Source organism: Chaetodon trifascialis, chromosome 6 (assembly GCF_039877785.1).
Source record: "Chaetodon trifascialis isolate fChaTrf1 chromosome 6, fChaTrf1.hap1, whole genome shotgun sequence".
In the NCBI taxonomy this organism is placed as follows: domain Eukaryota; kingdom Metazoa; phylum Chordata; class Actinopteri; order Chaetodontiformes; family Chaetodontidae; genus Chaetodon; species Chaetodon trifascialis.
Window position 1 is genome coordinate 25,678,007 of NC_092061.1, and position 26,999 is coordinate 25,705,005.

At 41.6% G+C, this 26,999-nt stretch overlaps 2 protein-coding genes across 6 annotated transcripts in view; both read right to left on the reverse strand.

Moving 5' to 3' along the window:
* The window catches only part of loxl2b (lysyl oxidase-like 2b), a 32,144-nt gene extending 15,357 nt beyond the window's left edge, over positions 1-16,787 (reverse strand). For both annotated transcript variants that reach the window (XM_070965377.1, XM_070965376.1), the window contains exons 1-4: positions 16,750-16,787; positions 13,594-13,953; positions 12,828-13,003; positions 1,082-1,293 (exon numbers count right to left, since the gene is read on the reverse strand). In XM_070965377.1, coding sequence (XP_070821478.1) covers positions 1,082-1,293; positions 12,828-13,003; positions 13,594-13,942 — 737 coding nt within the window. In that variant the 5' untranslated portion in view covers positions 13,943-13,953; positions 16,750-16,787. The remainder of the gene's footprint in view (positions 1-1,081; positions 1,294-12,827; positions 13,004-13,593; positions 13,954-16,749) is intronic.
* Positions 16,788-20,946: 4,159 nt separating this feature from the next.
* cyb561a3a (cytochrome b561 family, member A3a) lies at positions 20,947-26,571 on the reverse strand. 4 transcript variants are annotated; one of them, XM_070964631.1, is made up of 7 exons: positions 26,546-26,571; positions 25,627-25,884; positions 24,956-25,160; positions 22,789-22,997; positions 22,494-22,648; positions 21,295-21,463; positions 20,947-21,202 (listed from the first exon to the last, which is right to left on the reverse strand). In XM_070964631.1, exons 3-7 carry the CDS (start codon positions 25,140-25,142, stop codon positions 21,176-21,178), a joined length of 747 nt encoding a protein of 248 aa, XP_070820732.1. In that variant the 5' UTR covers positions 25,143-25,160; positions 25,627-25,884; positions 26,546-26,571; the 3' UTR covers positions 20,947-21,175. The 4 variants fall into 4 exon arrangements, with proteins under 4 accessions (XP_070820732.1, XP_070820731.1, XP_070820730.1 ...); XM_070964630.1 differs by having other exon boundaries at positions 20,948-21,202; positions 25,734-25,884; positions 26,546-26,565; XM_070964629.1 differs by lacking the exon at positions 26,546-26,571 and adding an exon at positions 26,436-26,473 and having other exon boundaries at positions 20,948-21,202; positions 25,734-25,878.
* Between the last annotated feature and the right edge of the window lie 428 nt (positions 26,572-26,999).

Sequence of the window (26,999 nt, forward strand, 5' to 3'; positions counted from 1 at the left end):
ATATATTACTTACTTCATTTAGGCTAATTTAGAGCCCTGAGGTTGGAAAAGTAACCCACCACATAGTCAAATAATTTCCACCATGGAACTAAGTCAAGTCAAGTCAAGTCAAGTCAAGTCAAGTCAAGTCAAGTCAAGTCAAGTCAAGTCATTAACAGCCCTCAGTAGAGATCACATGTCAGGTGTTGGACATGAGGTCCTTACAGGACAGGCTGCAGACCAAGTCTGGACTATCAAACACGCAAAGCAGGCAACCACCCAAGGGTCTCAGACACCTGACCCCAGAGGACCTAAAAGTCCAGATTCCTCAAGGGATCCTGAGTCCAGATTTAGCTCTTTTTAGGGACTTTTTGTTTTAGTTGATGCATAATGGTGCATAATCTTAAAACTGCACTTACCAATATTTTTACATTAACAACGGATAAAGGACTTTAAGTAATATGTGAGGGCTGCTTGTAGAGATGACACCCCAGGTGATTACCATCCCGCTCTTCAGTTCCTCTCAACTCTGTGAAGCACTTCAGTTTCTTTCAGCTCATTGTTTATGGTCATGGTCATGTATTTACTGTTTTGTTTCAGCCTCAGGGGCCTATTTTCCAGCCACACCAGGCTATTGTTTTAACCAAAGAGGGTCTGATGAATCCACTGTACACTATCTGCCCTGCACAAAACAGCAAACAGATAAAGCAGCTCACGAATGAACAGAGAGGATCATTTAGCATCCACAGGAGAGACCAACACAGAGCTAAAAGGAGAGTCAATATTGGATTTACATTCATCTGATGGACAGAAAGTAGCTTTCACACAGATTACTCTAATTACGTTTGGCAGCACATATATCCATGTCTGTTTCGAGATGGTGTAGCAAATAAAGGGAGATGACGATCTGCCAACTTCCCTGAGGCAGATTATCCATTAAAACCCCCGCTGCCTCACAGCATTCAATTGGTGTGCCAAATTGTTCCAAAATACCTTGTAATGCCTTGAATTTCTGTATAAGTGGCCACTCATGAATTAAAACCTAAATCCTCCTATGCACTTTGAGTTACCAGGACCACACATACAGTAATGGAATACTCACTTGTAGACCCTGGCATTGTACTTCCTCTCTCCGGGGAAGCCAAACATGCCACAGATGACTCTGCTGTTAAGATTGGTCCACTCTGTGTTGCAGATCTGCTTCCATTTACCGCCATCCTTGACCTCCACGTAGCCCTCTGTTACAGGGATCCGCTTACGGTACGAAGACAGGATGGCTCGTATGCGTACGTCCTCCACTTGAATATCAAGGTTCTGTGGACAAAAATGGAGAAATGTGCACATATGTCAAGGAACATGTATTGATGTTCAGTTGAGGTACATGTTCACGTGAGAAATATATTAGTTTTGCACAGGGACCATGCAGTCATTTTCTGGCTCAACAGACCTCTGCAGTATGATGTGATGTACACAGGCTATACATGTACAGCATTTCCTGTGTTACATAACGTGCAATTAAAGACTCTCAACCCCATCCAGACTGCGACCGTGGCCGCTCAGCTCTGTGTGCACTGCTTGTAAATCTTCTCCAGGTTGCTCAAACATTTTTACAGTGAATGACCTTGTTAATGCTAAACACCATGACCAGCTGCCCTGCAACTGTTTCTGGCTTTAAAAGCCAAAGGTATCAAAGTGTTTCCATGGTAGCAATTGCAGCACATTTTAGAGCGTTGCTGTAAAGCAGTCAGTAAAGGGGAAATGCACAAACAGCACCGTAAGTGTGTATGCAGCTGGAGGCAATAAAGAAAGTGCCATTTCTTTCCAGCCTCACGTCTACTTCATTATCAACCACAGATTTGAGCAGTACAGCGTAAATGGACGTCTCATACTGCTTAGACAGAAAACCAGAAGTTGTCCTGTGCTGGTGTCCTTAACTTCATGTCCTTTGACTTTCATGAGCCTTCAACTTCCCCTTGAGTGACTATTTTTACAAAAATACATCAATCAGCTCAATATGTATTGCGTTGAGCATTTCGCCTCCTACAAGTTCACATTTGGGAAAGAATGGCTGATAATGGTGTAAGCATGGAGCCACGTGTAAGTCAAAATGGTCGATGCTCAGCAGGCCTGTCTCACCTGGGGATGCACATGGCCTGAGCATGAGCAAGGAGTCTACTTCCACTATGCTGAATATGTTAAAGATGTTAGCATTAGTCCAACAGAGACACATGAATGATTCTAGGGTCTCTGTGTTGATGAGGTATGTCGACCAATTCAACAGTTTTCCACCTTTGTCTGTAACTTAAAAGAGTCAAGAATGATTATGAAAGTAAGCATGAACATGAGTCCTCTGAGTTTCAAAGTAAAACTCAGTGGCCTGCGAGCTCACAGGCAGTGTGAGGCTGTCAAAATCAGCTCAGAGCCTTTCCTCTCTGACTCTTTGCAGGGATTAAATAAACATTTCCCTCTCCCATAGACCAAGCCCACATTCTTGTGCTACGTGACAGTGCAGGCTGAGGGGAGGGAGCTCAGTCTGGCTGGGGGGGAATGCATTGCTTCGCTCACCAGATGGGCTGGTACAGACTCCTCTCATTTACAGCCAAGAAGAACCTAGACATCAAATAATGAGAAAGTACAGTTTCCTAAATTGGTATTTGCCTCTAGGGAAGGGCAGATGCCACCAGAGTGAAACCTACAAATCATCAGTCTTTCGATCCTCTATTTTCTCCCAGAGATAGCCACATTAATCACTGTGGTCAGAGACGACGAGGCCTGGACTGCAGAGGATGCAGAACTGCATAAAGGCTGAAATCATGGAACATGATAATGACTGGAAATGTGGTGATGATGACCTTGTCTGGATTTACTGGATAATAGAGTACACGACTTGGTTGGAGACATGCAAAAAAAGGAGTTCGAGCCAAATGTTGAGAGTTGGGTTAATGCTAAACACCATGACCAAACAGTGCACAGATTGCACAGATTGCTATGGACATGCTTTGCAACATCATTGCCAAACCCCTATCTGTGCATATAAGAGAACTTGCATGAGTCTGGAAACAAGAAAAAAAAAAAAAAAAAGACCGCCATCTTTTTGAGTTTGTTTCGAGGTTAGCAACTTCCCTGGTTCCAGTTCAGATGGTCCTCACACGTGAGTCTGCAGACAAAAAGCGGCCGTTTGACTGTAGAGAAGATGATTTCTAACATGTGTGTCTTGTTTTGGCACAATCTGGGGAAGGGCTTTGCTAAGTCTTTGCACGTCCGGGAGGAGAAGCAGCACAGACGAAAAAGCCATTAGTGGGATGAGTTGTACGAGAGAGGTGGAAGGGCCTCAATATGTGGCTCAGCTCTGATTCGCAGAGGCTACTCAAAAGGTTGTAATGCACATTTCTCTATTTCAAAAGCTCCTTTATTGCTTGAAGCCCTAATTCCTCTGTTTGGAATACCACAACACTGTGGTCATGTAATGTCTTACACTCACTAAACTTAACAAAGCTTCCATATGTAGGAAGGCACAAGCTGCAAACCATTCTTTCCTGAAACACAGCAGCTGTCATGTAACATTAAATGAGAAATGGATAGGAAACGGTGGTTTCTTTTGAATCTTATGAGTTAAGTAGCAGTAGCACTGTATGTTGAAGCAGCAATGATTGATACTTTGACCAACTGAGGGCAGAAGAACAACACATCCAACTTTGTCTGTGTGCTGTTTGGAGCTTGGTATTAGAGCTTTTAGCTGCAAACAACTGCCTTCTGTGGCTGAAAATGAGGCGGTTGAGAGTGGTGAGACTGAACCAAAACAACTTTAAAGCCAACAAAATAAGTTGAAAAATGCTTAATCTCTGCGAGAGCTTGGGGCAACGGCAGGATTGAGCAATAATTATCCATTGTCTCTACAGACAACCTTTTCCACACATATTCTTGTTAAACATTATTTCTGCAGCTTTCATAAACCAAAGAGTAGGCTACCACTATATGAGCAACATTCACATTAAAGACGATAATTGGATCTACTGTTAATAAAAATATTAACTGGCACAGCTTTCAAAATGAGAATGACATAATCTGTATCTGTGAATACTAAATAACTACACAACATTGAGGAGAGATTGAGGAGAAGATGGCAGCTTAAGACATTTATTGGAAGCAGATGAGAAATTTCAAAATGAATGTAATTCATTGACATCACACATAAATGAGTATCAGCATCCAGACTTTGTTTGACCAAAACATGCTGCCATGACTTATGGCTTCAACAGGACTCACTGAAGTGATTTAATGCCAGCTTGTCTAAGGACCACAGGACATAAATATACAGAAAAACACAGCTGGGGAATATGCCATGAATCACTTCAAAGCAGGAGGAGTTGCCACTATTTCTTAAGGCTGTTGCAGACTGAAGTAATCCTTGTTCAAAGAGTAAAAACAAATTAATGAATCAATCATATGCAGTTAAATTGACAGACCTACACCATAACACTGTTTGTTAATATGACCATGATTGATGATGCATGTTTTGGGGTGTAACTTGCACCACAGACAGTCAGTTAAAAATGCCTTTTGATCTAACTAACCCTCATTACTAAATAGTCAGATGAGCCAGAGGAAGGCCCTCGAGGAGCACGAGGGCCGCAGGGAGCGCAGGTGGCATTGTGGGTTGAGCTTTCAGTGGATTAGTGAACCCATCTGTCGGACAAAAATTATTTAACAAATTAAGTAATTCTCAATAGAGAAGGTTATTCAATGATGCTTGAAGCTGCAATCTCAAGAAGAGCTTCCAGTGAAAAAAGTGTATTTTAGTAAGTCTGCTCAACAGTGACCATTGTGGCCATAAGCCACAATTTCAAGAGCGTATTTGATTTTATTTCCTTACATTGTTTTGAGTCTGAAGTTGCTTCAAAGACATTATCTTAAGGCGACCAAACTGAGAGCAAGTGCAATGTGACAACAAGCTTGAAACAATAACGATGACCCCTGGTGAAATACAGCGACTCTTACTAGCGTAAAAGAAACCATGAATGTTTCTTGGTCACATGCTAAAACATAGTGGCACAAGCACAGAAAAGTCATAAAGTCAGCCAAGTGAGTTTGTAATGCCTGTGACAAATCAAAAGCTTGCTAACATTAGCTAGCATTAGCCACCATAAGCTGCTGGTGCTAAGTATATTTCGTATTGTAGTCGCCCGTAAAATTGAGTTAGCTCTAAATAGTGACAGAATAATAATGTTTGAAAAGCTATGGTCAGATTATTTATGGCCAGATTTTCTAAGTAAAGATTCCTCTCTTCAAAAATGGCCAGCAAGGAATGCTGTTGTAGCACTTCACTGTAAGAAATGGGGGACAAAATGCACATTCTTCATTGCTCCAGCAGTCTGAGTTGCCAAAAAACAAGTGGGTATATTCCAAAGTGGATTTCTTTCTGGCACAAAATGAAGCCAGAAAAAATCTAGTTTTTGGTTTGGCAAATGGAAAGAATTGTATTGTCCTAAATTTACTGTCAACAGGAGTGGTTTAGTAGCAGGAATATTCAACTCATGGTCAGAATAATAGCATGTTCAGATCTGTTTCTTTTACCCCTAAGAAGAAATGTTTTTCCATTGTTCTCACACTGTTTAAATGTTTGTCAGCTGTCTGCAAAAGCTTCCTAAACAGAAAGCTTACAATGCATGAGTGTAAGTCCATGAAAAAGGGGGACAGCCAAAGCCCATCAACAATCATTAAGTCCTCGTCATGTCTTTCTCACCCCTTTGAGAAAGAAATGTCACTTTGAAAAGTTGGTTTGGATACAAACCGCTTGTCTAAAACATCTAACATAGACGAATACCCTCCATAGTTATGACCTATTGTTTTGGTTACCTTATCTTGCCCACGGTCATCAGTGGCTACTAGAAAACAAATGAACTGAGAATGTACAATAGCTTTCAGTTACATGGTACATAACTCCTCTACAGTCCAGAGTGGAGTAAAGTCTACGTCTGCCAGCAAAAATAAAGTGCAAGGAGCTCAGGAACATATGGTTCCAATAGAGGTCTTCAACAACTCCGCCAGCAGAAATCAGCTCACATCCACTGCAAAATACCAAGAAACAGGGTTCATCTGCAGAGTGATATTTAGTTGCAAGCTTCTCTCTGAGAATTTTAATGAGCCTGCAGTCACTTACAGGTCCTCCTGCTCTCAACAAGTCCCTATCTGGCTTCCATATATGAAAACACGTCTAATTAATACATAGTCTTTCTTGAGAGCTGATTATCCACCAGCTGTGACACAAATTGATGATTATGTGTTTATGAAGATAGTGTTTACAGTATGTAGAGAATACTGTGTGGCAGTGTGCAGTTCCTCCTTCAAAATCGATTAAAAGGCTTTTTGTTAACAAACTGAAAGCAGATGTTTCATCAAGTCGTGTCAAATCTGAGCCCAAGCTGGAGGGTGAATTACAGAGACAATGATTTAATGGAAATGAAATGTTTTAACTGGTGTTAAAGCAGGGGACATTAAAACACATGGAAAATAAAGACGCAGTCACTCGGGAGTGATTACAGCCTACAAGGATGTGGCTGGTGGTACTGCTCATCCCATTTTGCATTTCAAAGTAAAAGTTCTTAGCAATGTTGTCTGTTGACTGCAAAGCAAATCCAAAATATTAGAGCTGACAAAGCTTATAGGGTGACACACCTACTGTTCAGACAGATATAGCAACATTAAGACATGATGCTACACTTCTGTTGTGTTTCACTCGTTTGCTCCTCTGTACTGTATACACAGGTACGGCAGGTGAGACAAGCCATCTGTATGTGGAAAGCTTTGTGTTGGTGCAGAAAGAGCACACACACGATGCCTCTGTGCAAACACAGCTGGGACTGAGGTATAAAAACCTGTGGTTCTATATGTACTCTATGAACCTACTTATTCATATAAAGATCAAATCATACAGTATCTAAAAATATCAACTGGGACTGAATCACTTTTTTTTTAGACATATCCAAAATCTCAACATAGAATGTGACATTTTTAGCCCACATTCACTGACCATATTAAGAGTCTACAGCCATGCTAGCGTGTCTGTGACGCTGTACTTGGACACAACGCTGCCATGTTCACTGTCTTAATCCATCTTGTTAGCATGCTAATATTTGCTAATTAGCAGTTCTGCAGATATTTGGTTGTAAATCAAAGACAAATTAGAATTTTGACCTGATGTGTACGGAAAATGAAACGTCAGGGATCACGTAACGTATTACCATTGCTCCCAGAGGGGACGCAAATATCTGGTCCAAATATCATCCAACAGTTGACGAAACATTACACATACGACCGCAGTTTTATGGTGGTGCAAGAGGAAAAGTCGAGTCAGCAGGATTCAACTTCTGGGGAAGATGAAGGTCTGAACAAAAATTCACTGCAATGCATACAAAGGTTGAGATATCAGTACCGAAACAGTGGATCAAGTGACTGATTGACCGACTGACATCACCAATCCAAGAGCCTGCTAAAAAAAAAACACTGAGACAAACAGATGAAAGAATCTGTGGAAAAGAGCCAAAAGAAGAAAAAGGGAAAAAAAGGCTAGCCGACATGACAACGCTGTGCTCTGCTTCGACAACATAGCCATTAAATGTGACAAATCTGTTCTGCATGTGACTACAAAAACCAGAAAAATCACAGGCACGACTTCCCTTGACATTGGTGCATGTTTGTCAGCCTTAAAGAGCAGATCAGATTCTTACTGCTGGAACAGAGTGAAAAGAGCTCGAAATCCACATTTCTGACTTTAACACAAAGACATCCCGTTGCCTGTAAAAGCAAGCTCTGCCCCGAGTGAGCTCCTCCATTCACACTGATGTCAGATGGAGTGCTTAATTTTAGAGTCTCCAGAGGCTAAACATCCGCCTGCGTTGCACTGTGAGAATGTGATGCCTCGGGGTGAAAGCTTTTACATAGCTGCAGAAACATCTACCAGCTATGTGAAAAATAATTAAATGGTTAAAAGCATTTTCAGATTGTGATACAAAGAGCAGCCATGTATTAATCTCAGTGCACAGTGCAAAGTGCTGAAGGGCTGACAAGACGATTTATGGCTCCCTACCACGACACGGTTGGAGGTTTCCAGGGAGGAAAGTGGAAGATTTGACCTTCAGGTCTCAGAGGGAAAAATGAGTACAGAGAGGAAAATGGGTGTTGTAAACTCTGCTTGGGGTGACTTCATGGCTGCTTGTAATCTACTTATGAGAGAGAGCAGCAGAGAACAGGAGGGAGGAAGGGAAGGGAGTGAAAAGCTGCTGCAAACACAGAGACAGAGAGAGAGAGAGAGAGAGAGAGAGAGAGAGAGAGAGAGAGAGAGAGATGAAGATCCACATAGAGAGGAGCGCTTTGTTTCCACTAATCCCCACAGCTAGATTTCAACGGTACCTGTTCTGGCATGAAGCACGGAAGATTTGTCAGAACAGAAGAGCAACCTAACGGTTAAACTGAGCAGGGCAGCGTGGGATGTGGCCTACAGGCAGCTGATCTCGCCGAGATCTTCTTCCACTGTGCAAATACTTCACGACCAGCTATGGTTAAATGTTGTGCTGGCGTACGTTCTGTTTTAAAAGTGCACTCTATTCATTTACATACATTTATAGTAACGTTGCCTTGACTTACATAAGCCTCAGAAAAAAATTGTGAAATGTGCAGTGCATTGCTGTGGTGCTGAAACACTGACCCTGAGAACTGAGAATGAAATAACGCTGCACTTACATCTCTAACCACACACACACAAAAAAAATCACATTAAACAAAATGAAACAAAAATAAGTGTTCAAGACTGAAATACAGTTTCCTCACAAACACCTCTGATGTTCAATTTTAGTGTGTTTTTTTATCACAGTGATAAATTTATATAGTCACTTTTAAATCAATAAAATTAAAATAATTAAAACTGACTTTTCCCACAACCCCGAAAGGGATACACGGTATAGAAAATAGATGGATGGATGGAAAACTGACTTTTTAGGGCCAATTATTGACTGCAACAAGCTTTAAACACAATACTGACATATTATCACTGACTCAATCAACTCATCTGGACTCATCTGGACCCATCTGGACTCATGTGGACTCATGTGGACTATGGCAGCTAGACAATAAGAGGACACTGTTTAGGGAAAAGGGAAGATGACTGGAACATGATCCCCTGTGGAAACAGATTCATAACATATTTCTCAATGCAGATGAAGTGGACCAGACCCGTTTGTGAGAAAAGATTGTAAGAGTCCAACATTGCAACCCCTTTTTCTCCCATTTCAAAAGATTTTGATGGCTTATAATTCTGGACATTCGCACTGAAAATGGCTACCATTACAATACTCAGCCCTAATTACATCTCTCTGGTTTTTCCTCACTGCTGACAGACATTTCCATAAAGCTCCATTGTGTAGCAGCCTCCACAGCAGTTGACTTTTCCCCATAAAGTCAAGTGACTAAGAATATTCCTCTTTTACAGGCTGCTCCTCAGATGTTTCTAATGGCTGATTTTTTTTTCCCTTTCTGAGTGCTAACTTGAATAAATCAGTGACAAACCTGACAGCAGTACTATTCACAGAATTTGGATAAATGAGGCATCCTGTTGGACCAGTGTGGAAACGGGCACTGCCAAACATCACAATTCATAAACCTTGGAATTTCTTCATGTTGAAATTGGTTTGAAATGGAATGTAATGCATGTGCATGATCACAGGTCAGACCTCAGTAATTCTCTACAGCCACTCCTGCACAAACTGAAATGTTGAGGCGAGGCAGCAGACTTCCTCGAAGCGCGACAGGAATATATAAATCAACAGCAGAGGGATGTTGCGGTAAATATGCCAGAGACGCAGAGCTGAATGCTGAGTGTCAGTCTGTGTTGTTTACTGTGCAGCTGACTGAGACACAATGCTAAATATACTGTACAGTCACTGGAGTCCTTGCAAACCCATGAACTCCTCTGACCACAAAAGAAGACATTCATGTTACAACATGTTTATTTTCTGCAAGTTTACAACTTGGTCCAAAAACTGGCAATGCTCAAAATGCAACACTTGAACAATGTGAGGAGACAGAGCAGTCACAGAGAGGAATCTGAGCACAGAAGCCAAAGGTCAGCGACACGTGCATGCAAGGCCTCATGTTTCTCCCTCTGAGCTCACTCTCTGGGTATTTCCTCTGTGGTGGACTGGCTGGCCATTGTACTGAGGTTTCCATCACCTGAGCAGGCAGGAGTGCCTCTACACGCTGGCTCCTCAGCATTCTGAAAGCCTACTAATCATCCCATACCACAAAACCCCAGCGACATGTCGTCATGGCGACACTATGGACAAAAAAGTGGCTGGGTGAGTCACCAGATTACCACTTCCAGATGATAAGGCCAGGTCCGGCTGTGTGGCAGTGGGGCCTGGCTGGCTGTGTTTGACATACTCTGAGCTCACGGGACTTCATTTAGTGAATGGAAAAGCTGACTCTGTTTTTCTTTTTTCTTTTGTTCAGCTACTATCCCAGCTTGACTCCAGACGTCTAGACCCCTCCAGCCGTGTTCTCTGGAGAATCATAATCTTTACTGTTTGTCTCTGTAAACCTCTGTACAGGAAGTCAGCTAGATGTACCCGCTCCCACAATGCAGCTTTAAAGGGGAACTCCACTGTTTTTACACATCAAAGTCTGTTGACAAGTCCTGAGGACTACCACTGTACTATGTGAAAGAAGTTGTACAAAGCCTTTCGAGTCTCCAGAGGGAGTGGTGTGAAGATAAATGTCCCCATGTGATGTCACTTGAGTCAGCGTCGGCTGGGACCGCAGGTCTTCTTGAGGCTGCTTGAGGCAGTGCCTCCAGCCTACATTCGCAACTAACAGCATACCACCAAACTGTCAGCGATTGAGTTGCATTATGGCCAAATTTTTAATGGAATGAAGACTCTGTAGCATAAAAGATATGATATCACTGATTCGAGTGCATCAACTGTCCATTGTGATTCTGACAATGCTACAGGATTACCAATTGGGGGCAGTGGAAACATTGAATATGTTTACATGCGAAAAACATTCCAGTTGTTGCCCTTATTCCAAAAAAGACAGTCTTCCTACTAAGCTGTTAACGTAGCTAATGAAAATAAATATTCCACTAATATTCCCATTTACACGTAACCATGTGTACTGCAAACAGCCTCTCTCTTTCATTCATCCAACCAACTCCTTAACAAGGTCAGTGTTGTGATATTTACATGCATATATACGCATACATACATGCACTAAGCGGAGAATGCTCCATTCAGAATAACGCCTAATTTGGAAAATCCAGTCAGAATATGCTGTTTACACGACCCACATCTAAATCAGAATGTCATCATTCAGAATAATAGCAGAATATTAGTGTGCATGTAAATGTAGTCACTGACAGATCATCAGCTCTTGCCTATTCAAACATCTAGTAAGTGTGGAGAAACATTGCTTTGGAGTCCTGTTTCTGGCCACCTGATGAATGGAAGTCACTCTCCTTTAGCTCTGCTTTTGGTCTCTACCAACTCCTGAGGGAAACGTGGCTCTTTAGCTGGCTGACTGGTCTATAAATGTGAGTGTCTGCTGGGCAGGTAGTGTACAGTAGGTCTTTTCTCTGAAAACTGCTGCCTGCTGTGATTGAAAACAGCACTATGAGAGCAGTGAGAGTGAACAAAAACAGTAGAGAACTTAATAATGAGCTGAAACTGGCTCTGAAGCTGTGTACAGCTGAGGGGAGCTGTATATTCAAGTGATGATTCTCTGTAGGTCCATGACTAAGAGCACATTGTCACAGCTGCTTTGAAAAGCTCTGCAGTCAAAGGGAGAACATCTGACAATGTCAGGAGCTTGATGAATAGTTTTTTCAGTTCAAGCCAACCATTACAAACTCCGAATCCTGCCAGTTGCTTTTGGAAAAGGAAAGAAAAGAAAAGCTCTGTTGAGCTGTCCACACATGTTTTGAGGGCATTATGAAAAATGCTGTATTAGATTTTAAACTCTCCAAAGAAGCAGGAGTGGGGTCAGAGAGAGACACACAGGTCGAGAGTTAGCTCTGGTCTGCAGTTTCCTCATAACATTGGAATGTGGATTCATGAGGCCTGCACAGTGAGCCGAAAGATAACAGTCTGCTTTCGGTGGCAATTAGCTCAAAGTTTATTGGCTGGCCCAGAGAGGGATGCTCGGTGGAGCCTTTCGATGATCTGGCCTGACAGCTCTGACAGTTAAGAGCACAACAACTAACAATTACCAGTTTAACTTCACTTTCACTGACATACTTTCACTAAAGGTTGTTTGGAAAGGGCTGTCATTAAAACATGGATGGGTTAATGACTTTAAGTGTACAGAGCTGCTTCCAGCCAAAACAAGGACAGATTTACTGTCTAAAGGGGCATTAGGAGTACAAGCCTGTGAAAACAATTGTACAATGTTTGCTGTGGCTCTGGAGGAGTTCTGTCAAGCTTTAGTGATGTCATCAGGGTTGTCTAGGTTTGGAGCCTACAATTTGCACTGACAGCCTGCATTACACACTGGGGTGTGGAGTTTGAAAGACGTGGGCATTTATCATGGGAGGTTTCTAACGAAAAGACGTTATTAAGTTGCATCACAGGAAATGCTGGATCGAGCGGTTTTGGAGCATGACCTATCCCAAGACAGACAATTCAGGATATCTCAGCCTGTGCTTCTTTTTAATTCTGCCCATCCACCTCTATAACTGTCATTTCTGGAAAAAAACATAAGTAAGATTCACAGTATGTGCCGTAACAGACGCCTCTGTCTGAGTGACAAAACCCCTTTACTTAAACAGATAGACTGATAGAGCGTGCAAGATTTCAGTTTACCTCTACATGGTTGGGCAGGGTGTTGACAAATTTGAATCCGGGGATCCTCTTGTCGCTGCAAACCACCCCTACATCTTCACTGTGTTTACAGTCGGAAACACCGATTCCATTGGAGGGACACAGCGCCAAGGTCTTTTCTTTGCCAGAGCAGTGGAGATTGTCAAACCAGATGGGTCCTGAACAGACAAAAGAGAAATTCATCAGAGCTTCCATGTGGAGGAACTTTTTCCTTTAGTAGTGGAAACAACAAAAAAGATTTATTATGAAGTCTAAGCTGTTTTCTCCAAAAACTGTGAACCACTTTCCATTGCAAATAAATCATAAAGTGAAAGAAGACACACAGAGGGTATATCAATGTATGAACATTCAGGATTCGCCTGAAATTAAAAATGAGATTCTCCATTTACAATGTACAAAGTTTAATTTATCATTTGACCACACAGGGTTGTATAACAAAAAAGGCTAGTTGTAGTCCCTTTATGCTACTCACAAAACAAAAATACATAAATGGGTAAATAAAAAAGTCATAAAAGTAGTAAAAATAAACAGTTTTTTATGGTGGATTGTGGAGGATGAGTTGAGGAGTCTCACAGCCTGAGGACAGAAGCTGCTCTGCAGTCTGGTGGTACAGCAGCTGATACTTCTGTACTGCTTGACAGATGGCAGCAGAGTGAACAGGCTGTGGCTGGGGTGAGTATTGTCTTTTAGTATTTTTATTCCTGACAAAATGAAAAGCACTGCTGTAACAGTGCTTTCCTGTACCTACCTTGTCCCTTCCCATATTTCGAGGACGGTGACCATGAGACACCTTCCAGGTAGCCCAGCTCCCTGCACACCACCTGAGCGGCTTGGATATTGAAGTCGTCATCACAAACGGTACCCCATTCGCCGTTGTAGAACACCTCCACTCGGCCCTCGTTGTGTTTCCTCTTATCTCCTGCCAGTCGGAGCTGAATCCTGGGTGTGTCTGGCGTCAGCTGTGGGGCAGTGTAATGTTCCTGTTCCGGTTCGGGGAAGCCCGGCGGGTAACCGAGGTGTTCATACTGGGCAAGAGCCAGCTCTAATAGCACTAAAAGAATGACAGTGCAGCAGCGCAGACACTGGTTGGCCAGCATTTTGGTTGGAACTGATGAAAAGATGAAAAGAGAGGAGTACTCATTAAAATTTCTTGGCAGCTATCTCAGTGCCATTGTGTTTCTTCACAATGGTTCTTATTATTTATTAGAGAGGAATCAGACCAAAGAACAAGTCTGGGATGGAACATTAGAGAGGCACTTGAATGTTTTGACTCTAGGGACGAAAAGTCTGGACAGCTCTGCCTCTGTGATTTGGACCATTCTTCTTTCGATCTGTCTCCTGTGAGTCCAACACATTTATGAAAGTGCAGTTCTAAATGGTTGAAGTACCCTTTTAAACAGCTTGCCACCAATGGAATATTAAAGTTGCACTAATCAATATTTTCATATGAACAACAGATTTAAAGTCATCACTCAACCCTACAGTTTCTTTGAGCCTTTAGAGACTTTCAGCTCATTGTTTTGGTTTTAGAGCTCACAATGCTATTTTGGTTCCCTCCCTCCACCCATCGACATCATTCCCAGCAGCAGCAGACAGCTGTTTTTAATGAAAAAGATCTGAAAACCTATGATGGACCCACTGCATGCTTCCCATCCAGCAACAAGCAGAAGATGAAGTCAGTACATTGTGGAGCATTTAGAAGCTCAGATGCTTCTCTCAGGAGTTAGCAGATGCCACAACAAAGCTAAAAGGAGAGTGAGTATTTGACTTCCACAACTCCTAATGAATGCTTATGTTGCTCTGTCTCTGCTGGTTGTGCAAAAATCCAATTTTGTGCTGACACGTATGCAGAGCTTCATAAGGTGATGATACTGTACATCACTGTTGGGTTCACAGTCTCTTTCACTGTTGGCAAATGGTCAAAAAAATTAGATAATGCAGCTGTAAAGTAAAAATCATGCAAAATCTTTATTATCTTTGAGACATAATAATTGTGGTCACTGTGGTCATGCATTTGCGGGTTATGTTTGTGTGAATGGTAAAGGTATTACTGCCAATGAAGAAGAGGATTTTTCACAGGAAATGGAAACACTCCCATAATGGGCTGTGGGTTGAATCATTAGTGCGACATATCAATACGAATGTATTAAAAACAACTGCACAGGTACTCAAACCATTGGTGTTGACTCAAGGTGATCATCCAAAAGTTTTCTTTCAGTTAAGTTCAAATGAAGAAAGCTGGAAACAGACACCATAAGAGTGATGTAACTCCCACAGGAAGGTACTGATATACAGCTAAGCCACCGCTTCTGCGTACATATAAAGAAAATGAATAAATCACAATTACAAGTCAAAGGCTGACATAACTAAGAGTCCATGGTTGTAGAAAACACAACCGAAAATCATGAAACTGAATCTTATCAACAGCTGTGTTTCCACGAGCCGTTAAATCTCCAAACCTTGTGCTTTTGTGTAAAAACATCTGGCAGGAGACAGATGATCCTTCAACTGCAGGGTTCCCACTCTCCTCATTGTAACGTGGCAGTGGTTACACAAGCCAGAACCAACGCACACATTACACAATGAACAGATGGAATGAAGCCCACAACCTCTCAGTCTGCTCACAATGTGTCCTAACAGCGATGTGGTCATGAGGAAAACATGGTCAGCATGTACATCAAAACTAAAGTTCAGCTGAGGCGACACATGCAGAACTGCACGTTGTTACCTCGCTGCTTCATTTCTGCTTCATGTTTCATGTGGCCAAACACAAACTTCTCAGGCAAAAGAGTTGACAGTAAGAAGTGATGAGGACTGGATGATGCTGCAGGCACATTTTCAGGATGTTCCAGCTCCCCTCTGCTTCAACCTCACTGAAGCAGAAACCTGGAAATCTGAAACCTCTGCTACCTGCTGCTTCAGAAACACTGACAGATGTGTCTGCACTACAGAAATCATGTTCATTATAGATGAGCCCCTCTTTAAAAACTCTTAATGCCATGCTATAAGGAAGGTCTGAAGAGTTTGGTCTCTAATACAAACTGTCTTCACCTTGTCCCACCTGCTGCTGCAGGGGATCTGTGCTTGGGCTGAAAAGGTCAAAATGTCAGTTTGTATAATGTTAACTGCTCCTCTTGTGCCCTTTTCTGGAGCCCTCTGAGGAGAGCAAGCCGACAGGCTGAGGGCTGAGAAACGCACCAAAAAGGTTCAAATTGTGACATTTTCTATATCCCACAATTTCCTTTGACAACTTTCCTTAATCACTTTGACCAACATGAGGAAAACAATTGTTTTCATCGTCTGTTTATCTACTGATTCCAATTAATCTCTTCATTATGTAGTCAGTCCCAGAAAATACTGAAAAAGCTCATTCCAAGGTCCTGGAGGTTGAGGAGACGTCTTCAAAAACAAGTGAAAACACAAATGTCTTCAAATTCTAATTTGAAGCAGAGAAAAGCAGCAAAGCCTCACTTTGAAGACAGTAGAACCAGCAAATGATTGACAAATGATCAGGCCACAACTGACTAATTGCTTAATTAACTAATTGCTTTAATCAATGTTAATATGTAATGCATGCTGTTAATGCAATGCATAAGGTGAAACTGAAAACTGAAAAAAAAAAAAAAAAAAAAAGGTTGAGACTGTTTCTAACTTATATTCTACTCATACAATGCAAAGCTCATATTTTATCACCTTCAGCACTCCTGACACTATGACGGACTCCACAGAGCAAAACTTTCAACCATGATGTGGCCACTGACTCCAACACAAAGGAAGCTCTGCAGCAAGAGCACAGGACTTCACAAACATCATTACTGTCCATCACATACTCACAGGAAGTCTCAGCAATAAAATTAAACTGTTGAGGTGACTTTACATATTGTCACGCTCTGTCTGAACTTACTTTGTTTGCCGCTGTTGAGGACTGTCCCTCCTGAGCTGAGCGCTGCTGCAGGAACAGGCTGACTGCAGATCAGTGTGGAGCCCACAGTCAGGGGCTTCTTCTCCTCCTCTCTAAACTTTCACTCCCCCTCTTGGAAATCTCAGGCTTTGGGACGGGGAGCTGCGATGGACCCGCCCACTGACGCCCACCTTTACGATGACTTCACCGGAGATGGCCCGGGATGTGGAAATAACGGACCCGACCTGAACACAGCGCAAGCGACAATGGTGCCTTTGAAGACTGTCGGAAAGACTGTAAAAACGCCCAAGTGATTATTAAACAAACATGAAAAATAGGCTAAATGCGGAACGTCTATTCGCTGGAAAACACTGGATGTGCGAATGTGATTTCAGTAGCACATGCCACTACAGTATAATATACTTACTCATAGTCATTAAATAGTTTTGACTGGAATTTCAGAAAGTAAACAACAGATGTCCCTTCAGCTCAGAAAAGTAGGCTACACTGATTTTAATTATGCAGATTCTTTTATTTAACTACAGAATTTAATAGCCTATCCATCATACATTCATTTTCGTTTCTTCATTTAAACTTACACTGCTTACATGCTCCCTTTTCCAAAGCCAATCAAAAGCCACTATAATCAGTTCTATCCTGTGTTAACAAAGGATCTCATGGTGTGTTAAAGGGGTTACTTGGTGATGAACTCACAGGAATGTATCACCCAGCTGCTTTGTCTTTGCATCTTTCAGCTCATTATTTTGGTTTTCCCACAACTTTTGGTTCACACACTGCTCTCAAACCTAACCCCTTTCCAGACCAAAAAAGAAGAAGAAGAAGAAGAAGAAGAAGAAGAAGAAGAAGAAGAAGAAGAAGAAGAAGAAGAATGCTAATGTTGCTCCATATCCTCATATGTGAATAGTCAGCTGTTTGCTCAAAAAGTTCACCATATCAGCTTATAAGATGACAAACATGATGTTATTGTAATGGTCACATCTTGGCTCACTGCACCCAAGCAATCAAAAAACCCTACAGATTTACATATTAATCTAGTTTGATGAAGTTTAACTTGACAGGCATCTCTTCTAAAGTCTGCCAATAAATTATGGTTTATTCCCACTGTTTTATTCTTTATTCTTATTAGAATGTAGTAATCTAGCATTACAGCAAGTTAGGTTCCTGTAAGCAAACAATCAACAGAACTACAACTCAGAAATTGTCTTATTATCTGATTTTCCCCAGAAATCGTGTACTTTCATTTTTTAAATATTAGAAATATCAATTTTAAGATTTGATCTGTCAGATAAAAACAAACAAAAAACATATCATCACTTACCTACAAAACAATCTGAGTCTTTAAGCAGCTTGGCAATACTAACTGTAAGCCACTATACATTTAGGGTTCATCACCAATGGAGGGTAAGCGCAAAGACAACAAAGTAGGATTATTTGTTCTTATCATAGATCCCTAAACTCACTATGATACAATACAAACATTGAGCCATTCTGAATATGCCTTGTTGGATTTTCAACTGCTTTCGGCTGGAAGATGATAAACTAATAGAGTGTACTCTTCTTTTGGCTTCTGCTTCATTTTAGAAATGCGACGGTTAACCAAACAAAAATATTTTCACTAATATTCATATTTGCTACTGTATAACATTATACACAATGCATTATTAACATCAAGAACAAATAAAATGTGAACTGTTGACACTGTTTCCATCCTCTCTACCTCCATTATGTCATCTCTCTGCAGCTTATACCACACTTGCTTTACCATTTTTCCACTCTCTCCAGTCATATATTTGACCTCAACTATATTCCAAAAGTACATGGAGGCAGTCTTTGGTAATATGATGATGACATGATTGCAGCAGAAGTATCCTTAAAATGTCTAAAGACTTCACTGACCTGACCTCCACTCTGCTGCCACCTTGTGTAAAACAGGACATTTTTTTCTTCCACCAATGTGGCAAACTGTGTGGCTCTCTGGCCAAATCTAGCAAATTCAGCTAAAGCTCCACTTCATGTATAAAATTACATGTCAGGTCACCTTCTCTTCCAAGACTTTTTCTTCCCAAAATAAAGCAGACAGATGATTAGTGACCCTGCGGTGCAGCTTTGGCAGTGTATTGTTACTTTGTGAACAGGATGACACATCAAACAGTGACTGATCGTGATCAGTGTTGCATGAACTCACTTCATCTTTCCTCTCTTTCATGTCTGTACAGCTGAGTTGTTACAGAGCAAAGTGTGTGATTTCACATCACACAGCCATTATAATCACAATTATTATCAATATCGCTTAATAGCAAAGAGCCTCCCATCAAATTTAATAAATCTCAGGTGTGTGACAAAAAGAGCAAGTTGTGGTTTATGGAGGAAGTTCTGTGCTGGACTATTACATGACCAGTAGCTTGATTCTAAACTGGTTCCAGGAAGTCACTGTTCCTGGTTAAGGAACCATCTAGCACACAAGTCTCTGTGTTAAACCCCCCGCTGGTCATTTACTCCATTGCTGAAATATCTGAAAAACTACAGGATGGACTGTCATGAAATTTGGTTCAGACATCCAAACACACAGGATGAGGTGTTTCTTCATTTGTTCTCATCAACAGGTCAGAGTTTTCATTCGCATAGTGCCTCAGCTGTAATGTTCTGCTGATTGGCACGTTAGAATGCTAAAACACTGAACTAAGATGGTGAGAACAGTAACATATGATCTGACGTGTTTCACTGGTTTCAATCACACAGGTCTATGTTGAGCCCTGTGGTGAACACAGACTGCAGACTTCCTCTGGGCTTTTCTCTACTTCTGTCTTTTGTGGCTTTGGCAAACAGAATACTTCAACAATGATTTGTTATGAAGGCCAACTGTGCAAACCTGTAGGTGGACCAGGAAGGGTCTTGTTATTGCTCGGTCCTGCTATGTTTTGACCACACAGCCAGACTCCATCTCATAGCTGAGGGAGATATTGAAAGCAGTTCTGAGAGGATGATATCAGCTGTACACTATCATTGTTCGGAGTCTCAACAGAAGTCTGCATGACAGAGTTGGGTTGAAGCTCCAACATGAAAATCCTTCCATGGCGTTGCAATGTAAAAACAGTGGTTTCTGTTGAGTAAGATTGATGTGAGTTCACTCAGACAGCCAGGCTGGTTTGCTCCAGGCAGATGGTCCTGAATCTGATGAGAGTTCATTTTGTACATTCAGATCATTTATGAATTGAAGCGCAGTTTTGACCTGATAGTTCTGGAAAACAAGTGGAAAGAAAGAAAACTTTATTTTTTTTCCTTCTGGTTTTTCCAGCTGCCATACTGGGGACAATGCGCAGAAGACTCCTGAGGAAACTCTAAATGATATCATCTTTGTAAAAGGGGATTCAGTTTTCACCTCAGGAAGGCACGTCTGTGGTAAGCTGCTTATCTGTTCCCTAAGCTTTTGAACGCATCCCATTCTTCAGGCGATGAAATTTGCTCAGGGTCCTTTGGTCATTTGGGAACATCAACCGGTTCTGATCCTGAGCAAGTTCCACTGGCTAAAAGAGGCTGTGGGACTGAGTCAAAAGCACTGGGAATGATAAGAAATTGAACCTTTTGATTATTAATTATTATACTGCAAAAACAACACTGTTTTGTATTAGACGGGCTGGAACAACCGAAAATGGAGCAAAATCACAAGCACCTGAAATGGATCAAATACAGGTTTGACACCTCAAGGTCCAAGGACACGAAACCTAAAACACCAACTTAACAATACATAATAAACACTATTGATAAGTTGAAGTAATAATGTATGCATTTTATGTAATTACATAGTGTATGTATGTATTATGAGTTCAAGGTGTTTTTACATTCTGCATTCTCTTCTCACCTGTCCATCAGGTGTGCAGCAGATCAGAATGAATCTACATGTTTGTAATACTCCATTTTTACATTTTTCTGGTGGTCTCTAAAGGGGACAGTGTTAGATGATCAAAGGCCATTAAAGAAAATTAAATACTTCTTCCAGTTATTGACAAGCTGTGTGCCAGCAACAGTCTTTATGGGAACAGCGTCACCAGTAAAATCTACAGTAAACTGTCACAAACCTGTAAATATCTGTGCCCAGTCAAAGCTTTACTGCATGGTGTAAAAGCCAGAGTGCATCATGGGAGAGCTTATACAGTGTAAGAGAGGGAACTGTCACAACTTTGATGGAACACTTTTTTTTTTAATTCCTTGGCAAAAAAAAAGCAATCTTAAATATCATTTCAAATAAATATTTACATCCACAATAGCCAGTAATTGCCACAGGGTTCAGGCAGCTGCTTGTACATTCAAAATAAAACGTATACCTTTTTTCTAATTACTAAGGCCACTTGTCATCTCTGGTGATTGGACTGATTTTGCATGGACAGGTTTGACGTGGTGACATTTTCCTTCATTCATTGTCTTCGTGAAGCAATGGCTGTGGAAGAATGGAGATAAGGATGGTTATGAAATGCTTGATCAAAATAAATCCTCCAATATCTTTCACTGCGTGTCAGCTGATCTGCTCACCGTGTATGCCATGTCCTCAGGCCCGGCCTCTGGTCGCTGCCATTTATGGTTGGACAAAATCTTTAGGACAACCAGGCCAAAGGCTACAATCAAAACTCCTAATGAATTTCCTAACACAGCCTCAGGTGGAAGTTTAGCATACGGCTGAGTTCCAGTGCTGTTTCCCTTGCTGTGGAAAAACACAGGTAAAGGGGAAATTTTATCAGTTTATCTTTAAAGCAGCAATCCTGAAGATGTTCACTGAAATAACTGTCTGTTAAATAACTATCTAGCACCTAATGGGGTAACACAATGGTGACGGAGCCTATGGCCCGCTGATGAAAGTATTGCAATATGTATATATATTGGCTGTATTATGAACTGGGCCTTGGTCTGGAAATTTTAATTTAAAAATGCAGTTTTCAGTTACTGCTAATGCAAACTGATCATTTCCTCCTGCTGCTCCAAGAGTATTTAACTGGTGAAACACGAGGTAGCTGTTTGTCAGACAGCTTAGCATTTTCTGACAGCGGATCAGTTTGAAACATTGCAGAGTAATGATACAATGAGCAACCAGTGAGCTGTCAGGTGTAGAGCTGCAGGCAACAGGCTGCAAACAACCAACTTCTCTATGATGTCATTAACTGCTTTCACTGTGCCCTGCTGTGTGCATGAACTTGGGCTGTGTTTCTGTGGGGGTGTGGTGTGGTGCATTACTATCTAAGTGAATGGCACAGCATATTCCTACAATCCACATTATTCAGATGGTTGTGAGATCCTCCCGTGGGAGCTTTGGTGGTTTTCTGCAGCTGCTGCAGAAGATCTGCAGATCTGTTTCCTCAGCAGAAAACATTTAAATTCTCCAACTTCCCCAATCTGTCATTTAAATAGCAATGCACCAGGCACGCATGGCTTTTAAAGGGGAGGGGACATTACAATCTGATTGGTCTAATTCATGTTATGCGCAAGCTACACCTAATGCAGTCTAAATGAAACCTCCTTGTGCCTTGAGCCTTACTTTGCACTCAGATTTCGTGCCCTTTTAATAGCAAAAGTGAAGTTAGACACACCATAAATGCACTTGCACCAGGCACTTTAGACTATGTGCCATATATAATGTAAAATAGGGCAGTAGGTGTTGCTAAATCAACCAGGACTGAAATTTCTGAGATTTTTACTTTTCTGAAAAAAATAAAAAGTAAGAGAAGTACGTCACTCACAGGACAAAGAAGAGCTTTTCGTTGATTCCTGAGATGCAGGCAACAATGCTGAGCACCAGTATGCTGCCTCCAAACCACACATGTACGGGTTTCAGGAGTTTACGTAGTGATATGGGGGAGCAGGGCAGGAGGAAGCCAGCCAGACCCACCACCCACTGGACGGACGAATGCAGGGGCAGACATTCACCGAAACATGGAACACAAAAGCAGGTAACCAAAGCTCAATGTCTCAGAATGCCCACCTTACTGTACTTTGACATAAAGCGATTCTGTCTCTGCACCCCAGGCTGTATACCTGCATGGCGAAAAGCGCTGTAGCCGCGATTCCAATCCAGCTGTGCAACGAGTAGAGGTTGGGAATGTTGTTGGCATTGTGGTTCTGAAACACAGCACAAAGCCCTACGATTGACAGGAGCAGGGCAAGGAGCATCACTGCAGCATGCAGCAGCTTCCAGGGGAGTTTATTCTGACCCCAGGTCAGGGGGATGCGGTACAACACAGCTCCTGCAGGGAGGAGGCAATAACAGCAGAGATGCAAAATTGATTTGAATGATCTAGCAATATGTGCATTTGTGCATCGTTGTAGAATGATGTCTTCTGTGGCTCCGGAGGGCACCGAGAGAACCCTGATAATGAACCCCAAGCTGTTCCCGATGGCCATGCACTTTGCATGGTAGCTCTCAGCCAAGGGTCCCGTTTATGTCACCAGGATTATAAATGCACTGTGGTTCACTCAATTTTTGGTGTTAGGTTCATCTTGCAACTCTCTGTGGATGTTCAGTGGGAGGTGGGGGTCGCATAGGTTGTAGCCCCCCTGTGGTTCAAAGTGAAACACAGTGGAAATCATCTGCTTTCTTAAAAAAATCTCTGATAAGAAATTGTTTATGTTCAAGTGCTTGTGGATGCATTATTCTGGTGTGGCTCAAGCATGAAAAATATGGTAAATCTGCACAACATACATGGTCAAAGCAAAAAACTAAAAGATCAAGGTACATAACATAATATAAAACGGCATAATACTACAGTTAAAACATTCCAAAACCAACAAAAAGGAACCTGGTAAACCCCCAGGCACATTTCTGCTGAATTTATGATGAGTTTTCCTCCAGGCATGTTTGATCCTGTAAATGCAGTCTTTTCTTATTTTGTTCAATCTCAGGTCTTTATTTTGGTGCTGAGGTTACTTCCTTGCCTGCAATGGATCTTGGTAACTGTAAACTTTTCAAAATGGAAAAAACAACATGCAAAAAACTAGACCACATTTAAATTTTACTTTCATTTTACTTCAGACTCTCCGGGCTCTTAACAGCAGATGGTTACTCATCACTGTGATGACAAAGAAAAGCACTCACTATAGAAAACATGGTGGATCTTCAACATGTCCAGAAAAGTGAACTCAACTAAAAAGACTCATCATCAGTTCTTTGCAGGATATTTGAGCTGCTATTCTCTTATGTGAACCTCTGCATAAACAGCTACAGTATGTGCTACCCAACGAGGTCAGACAGTCTCTGGAACTTGAGGCATCACTAATAACATGTTGAATTAAGTAACACAAAGTAACTGCTAGTGCTGTCAGCTCAAACCTGCTAAGCCTGTATGTTGGACTTGTTCTTCTCGTCAGCAGCAGCTGAGCTTGTTGCAGGTTTAAATATCCTCCATCATATTGTTGATGGATTTTAATGAGGCAGTCTGTCGTTAAAGTTTGAATGACTGCACAAAGGTTATATATCAGAGATAAAGCTCTGGAAAAACATTAAAAACAAACAAACACAGACATAGAAATGTCAAATACTTTCCCCAATGTTCACCTCACGACGAACAGCATGACATGGGTGAGCATAACATACATTTATCTGTTGACATTTAGCTTCACTGTTGCCTCAATGTTTGACACATTTCATATGTTTTCACGCTGTTCAGAGGGGCTGCCTTATGCCACCCACTCACCATGACATTTTTATTACACCTAAACAGGTGAGGTGATTCATTCACGCATTAATGAGCAAGTATTACTTTTTCCACACAGGTTTCACATATTAATATGTGAACTTAGGCAGCAAAGCACTGCAAAATCAAACATGTATTTAGCAGAAGTGTGACGTTCCTACCTTGAATTGAATAACTGTGTTCACATGAATGCATCCACACGGAGACAGACAGTAGCCATCAAAACAACACAATGTCCAGTGCATCACATACCGTGGCAGACATATATTACAGTCCTTTGCTTAGAGGCACCTTCTTTCATTTGATCAACCTTTCCTTTCCATCAGAAGAAGACTGTGACTGCGGTCACTGAGGTGTGGGCCTTAAAGTGGGCATTACCTCACATTCACACTGCCGAAATGACGCATTTAATTATATGCTAGGTCTCGACAGAACATACAGTGTGTAATTACCTTAATGCAGTCTGACTTTCATGAGGACTAACACAAGTGAGAAAGAGAAATGAAACTCACCATTGCCGTAGAGCACAACCAGACCCGTTACCATCAGGACCGGGTGCCAGTTGAACTGCAGGACTGAGCCATCCCAGGCGAACCCGCCGCGCCACTGGCTGTTCCACAGACACACACACACCACGCAGGCCAGGCCCAGGCCCAGGCACAGCAGGTAGTATATGTAGAAGCTCACAATGGACCCCATCCTGGAGAGATCTGTAGGCTAAACCAATCAAAAGAACAAGATGAAGAGCGCGATTTGGTCATTTGCAGGTCAAAGGACATCCAAATGTCGAGATAGAAGTGGTAGTTTTTTAGACACTAGATAACTATGTATACTGTATCTGTCCCTATTAAACAAGCATTAAATGAAGAGAAATGAAATAGTCATTGTTTCACCTGCAATTCAAAGATGATATCTGAGTTTCACTGACAGACAGTCCTTGAAATGCCGTTGGAAACAAGTTGACATGGCAACAAAATCTAGCCTAGTTTTAATTTTGGAGCATGTACCAAATCAGTGTTAAATACATTCTTGCTCACCATTTGCAACAAAAGCAGCAGCTAACCGCAAACACTGAATGTTAACTAAATGAATACAAGAAACAACACATAAAAGCGTGTGAACATGAACCTAAATTCATTGAAACAATCACAACTTATCCACTACTTGCACCAGCATGCCTTACCTCGTCCACATCTGCTGTAACAATGAACTCACTTCCTCCTCCACTATACTACAGTGTTATTGCTTCACCTCATGATTTTCCCTGAGCAACCTTTGACTGCTACTCACAGAGTTATCTGCTCTCACTTCGTGTTTTTGCGGCTCAGCTGAAGTCTCACTTCCACATTCAGCTGTGTGGAGGAGGCTGAGGGGGAAGCGGTCGGAGGTGGAGGAGCAGGTGGGGGATGAAGGGCCAACCCGCTGCATCTGTTGCCTATAACTAAGATGGAAAGCTGGAGTGAGACACATTAATCAGCTCTGGTGTTTAGTAATTACTAAGCATCCAGCCAGCTGAAAACAGTATCCTCTGCTGTCGAATAAACACACAGAACAATATCAGACATTTGCAGAGACTTTCATAAGTGATCGAGTGACTACAGTCATAAAACGTCAGTGGAAAGAGGTCATTGCTGCCTGGCGAAGGGGACACAACTCGTGACTCAAGACGCCACTGAGTGGGCAGGCTGCTCAGGTGGGCTAACCTCTGACGCTTCCTCTATTCCAACTTTAAACTTTCAACCACTTCTTGGTGATTTATTACTCCATTGTAAACATTTTAAGCACACCGAAATAAAACCTGTCCTTTAAAGATTCCTTAAATGTCTTCACTTATGTGGCGCCATACGCGTCTCTTTTTTCCACGCAGGGCAACGTTAAATTTGCGTGTTTTTGAAATGAAGTAAGGAGAACTGACGTCGTAAGTTACGTAGCTGCCAGCATACACAAAAAGTCTGAATATTTCACGTGTTCAAAAAGCGTAAAGTCGTGTACCTCATGCACAAACACTCATCGACACAGACGACCGACGATAACTACAATGTCGACAATAAAAGCTGCGTTTCCAGGTTAAACACTTTCCCTATGCAGCAAAGCATACTTACCTAACCCATTTCCTTATTGACAATGCAAGGCCTTGTGGGTAATGTGGTTTATTTGTCACCACCATACGACAGCGCCCCGCACTGTGTAATCAACTCTATCAAATCACGGTTCTATAATTGTACAACTGAATTGAATCATTCAAAGTCGCTTGCTGTAAAATGTGATGCTTTGCCTTCCAGTTCCTCTGAAGTTATTTTCTTCAGCTCTTAGTAGTCAGCCTCATGATAAAATAAGATGATAAAACTTTATTGATCAAGCAGGAGGAATAAGGTCGGTGCAGCACTTACAGCTATAAGACTCAGCAGGGAAAGCTAAAAGAGAATTTAAGCACACACATGCAATATTTAAACAAACAATAAAACAAAGAAAACAATTAAATAATACAACAATAAAGCTATAAACTATATGGCCAATAAACAAAGCTTTGGCTCACATGCTGTGATTACAATGACT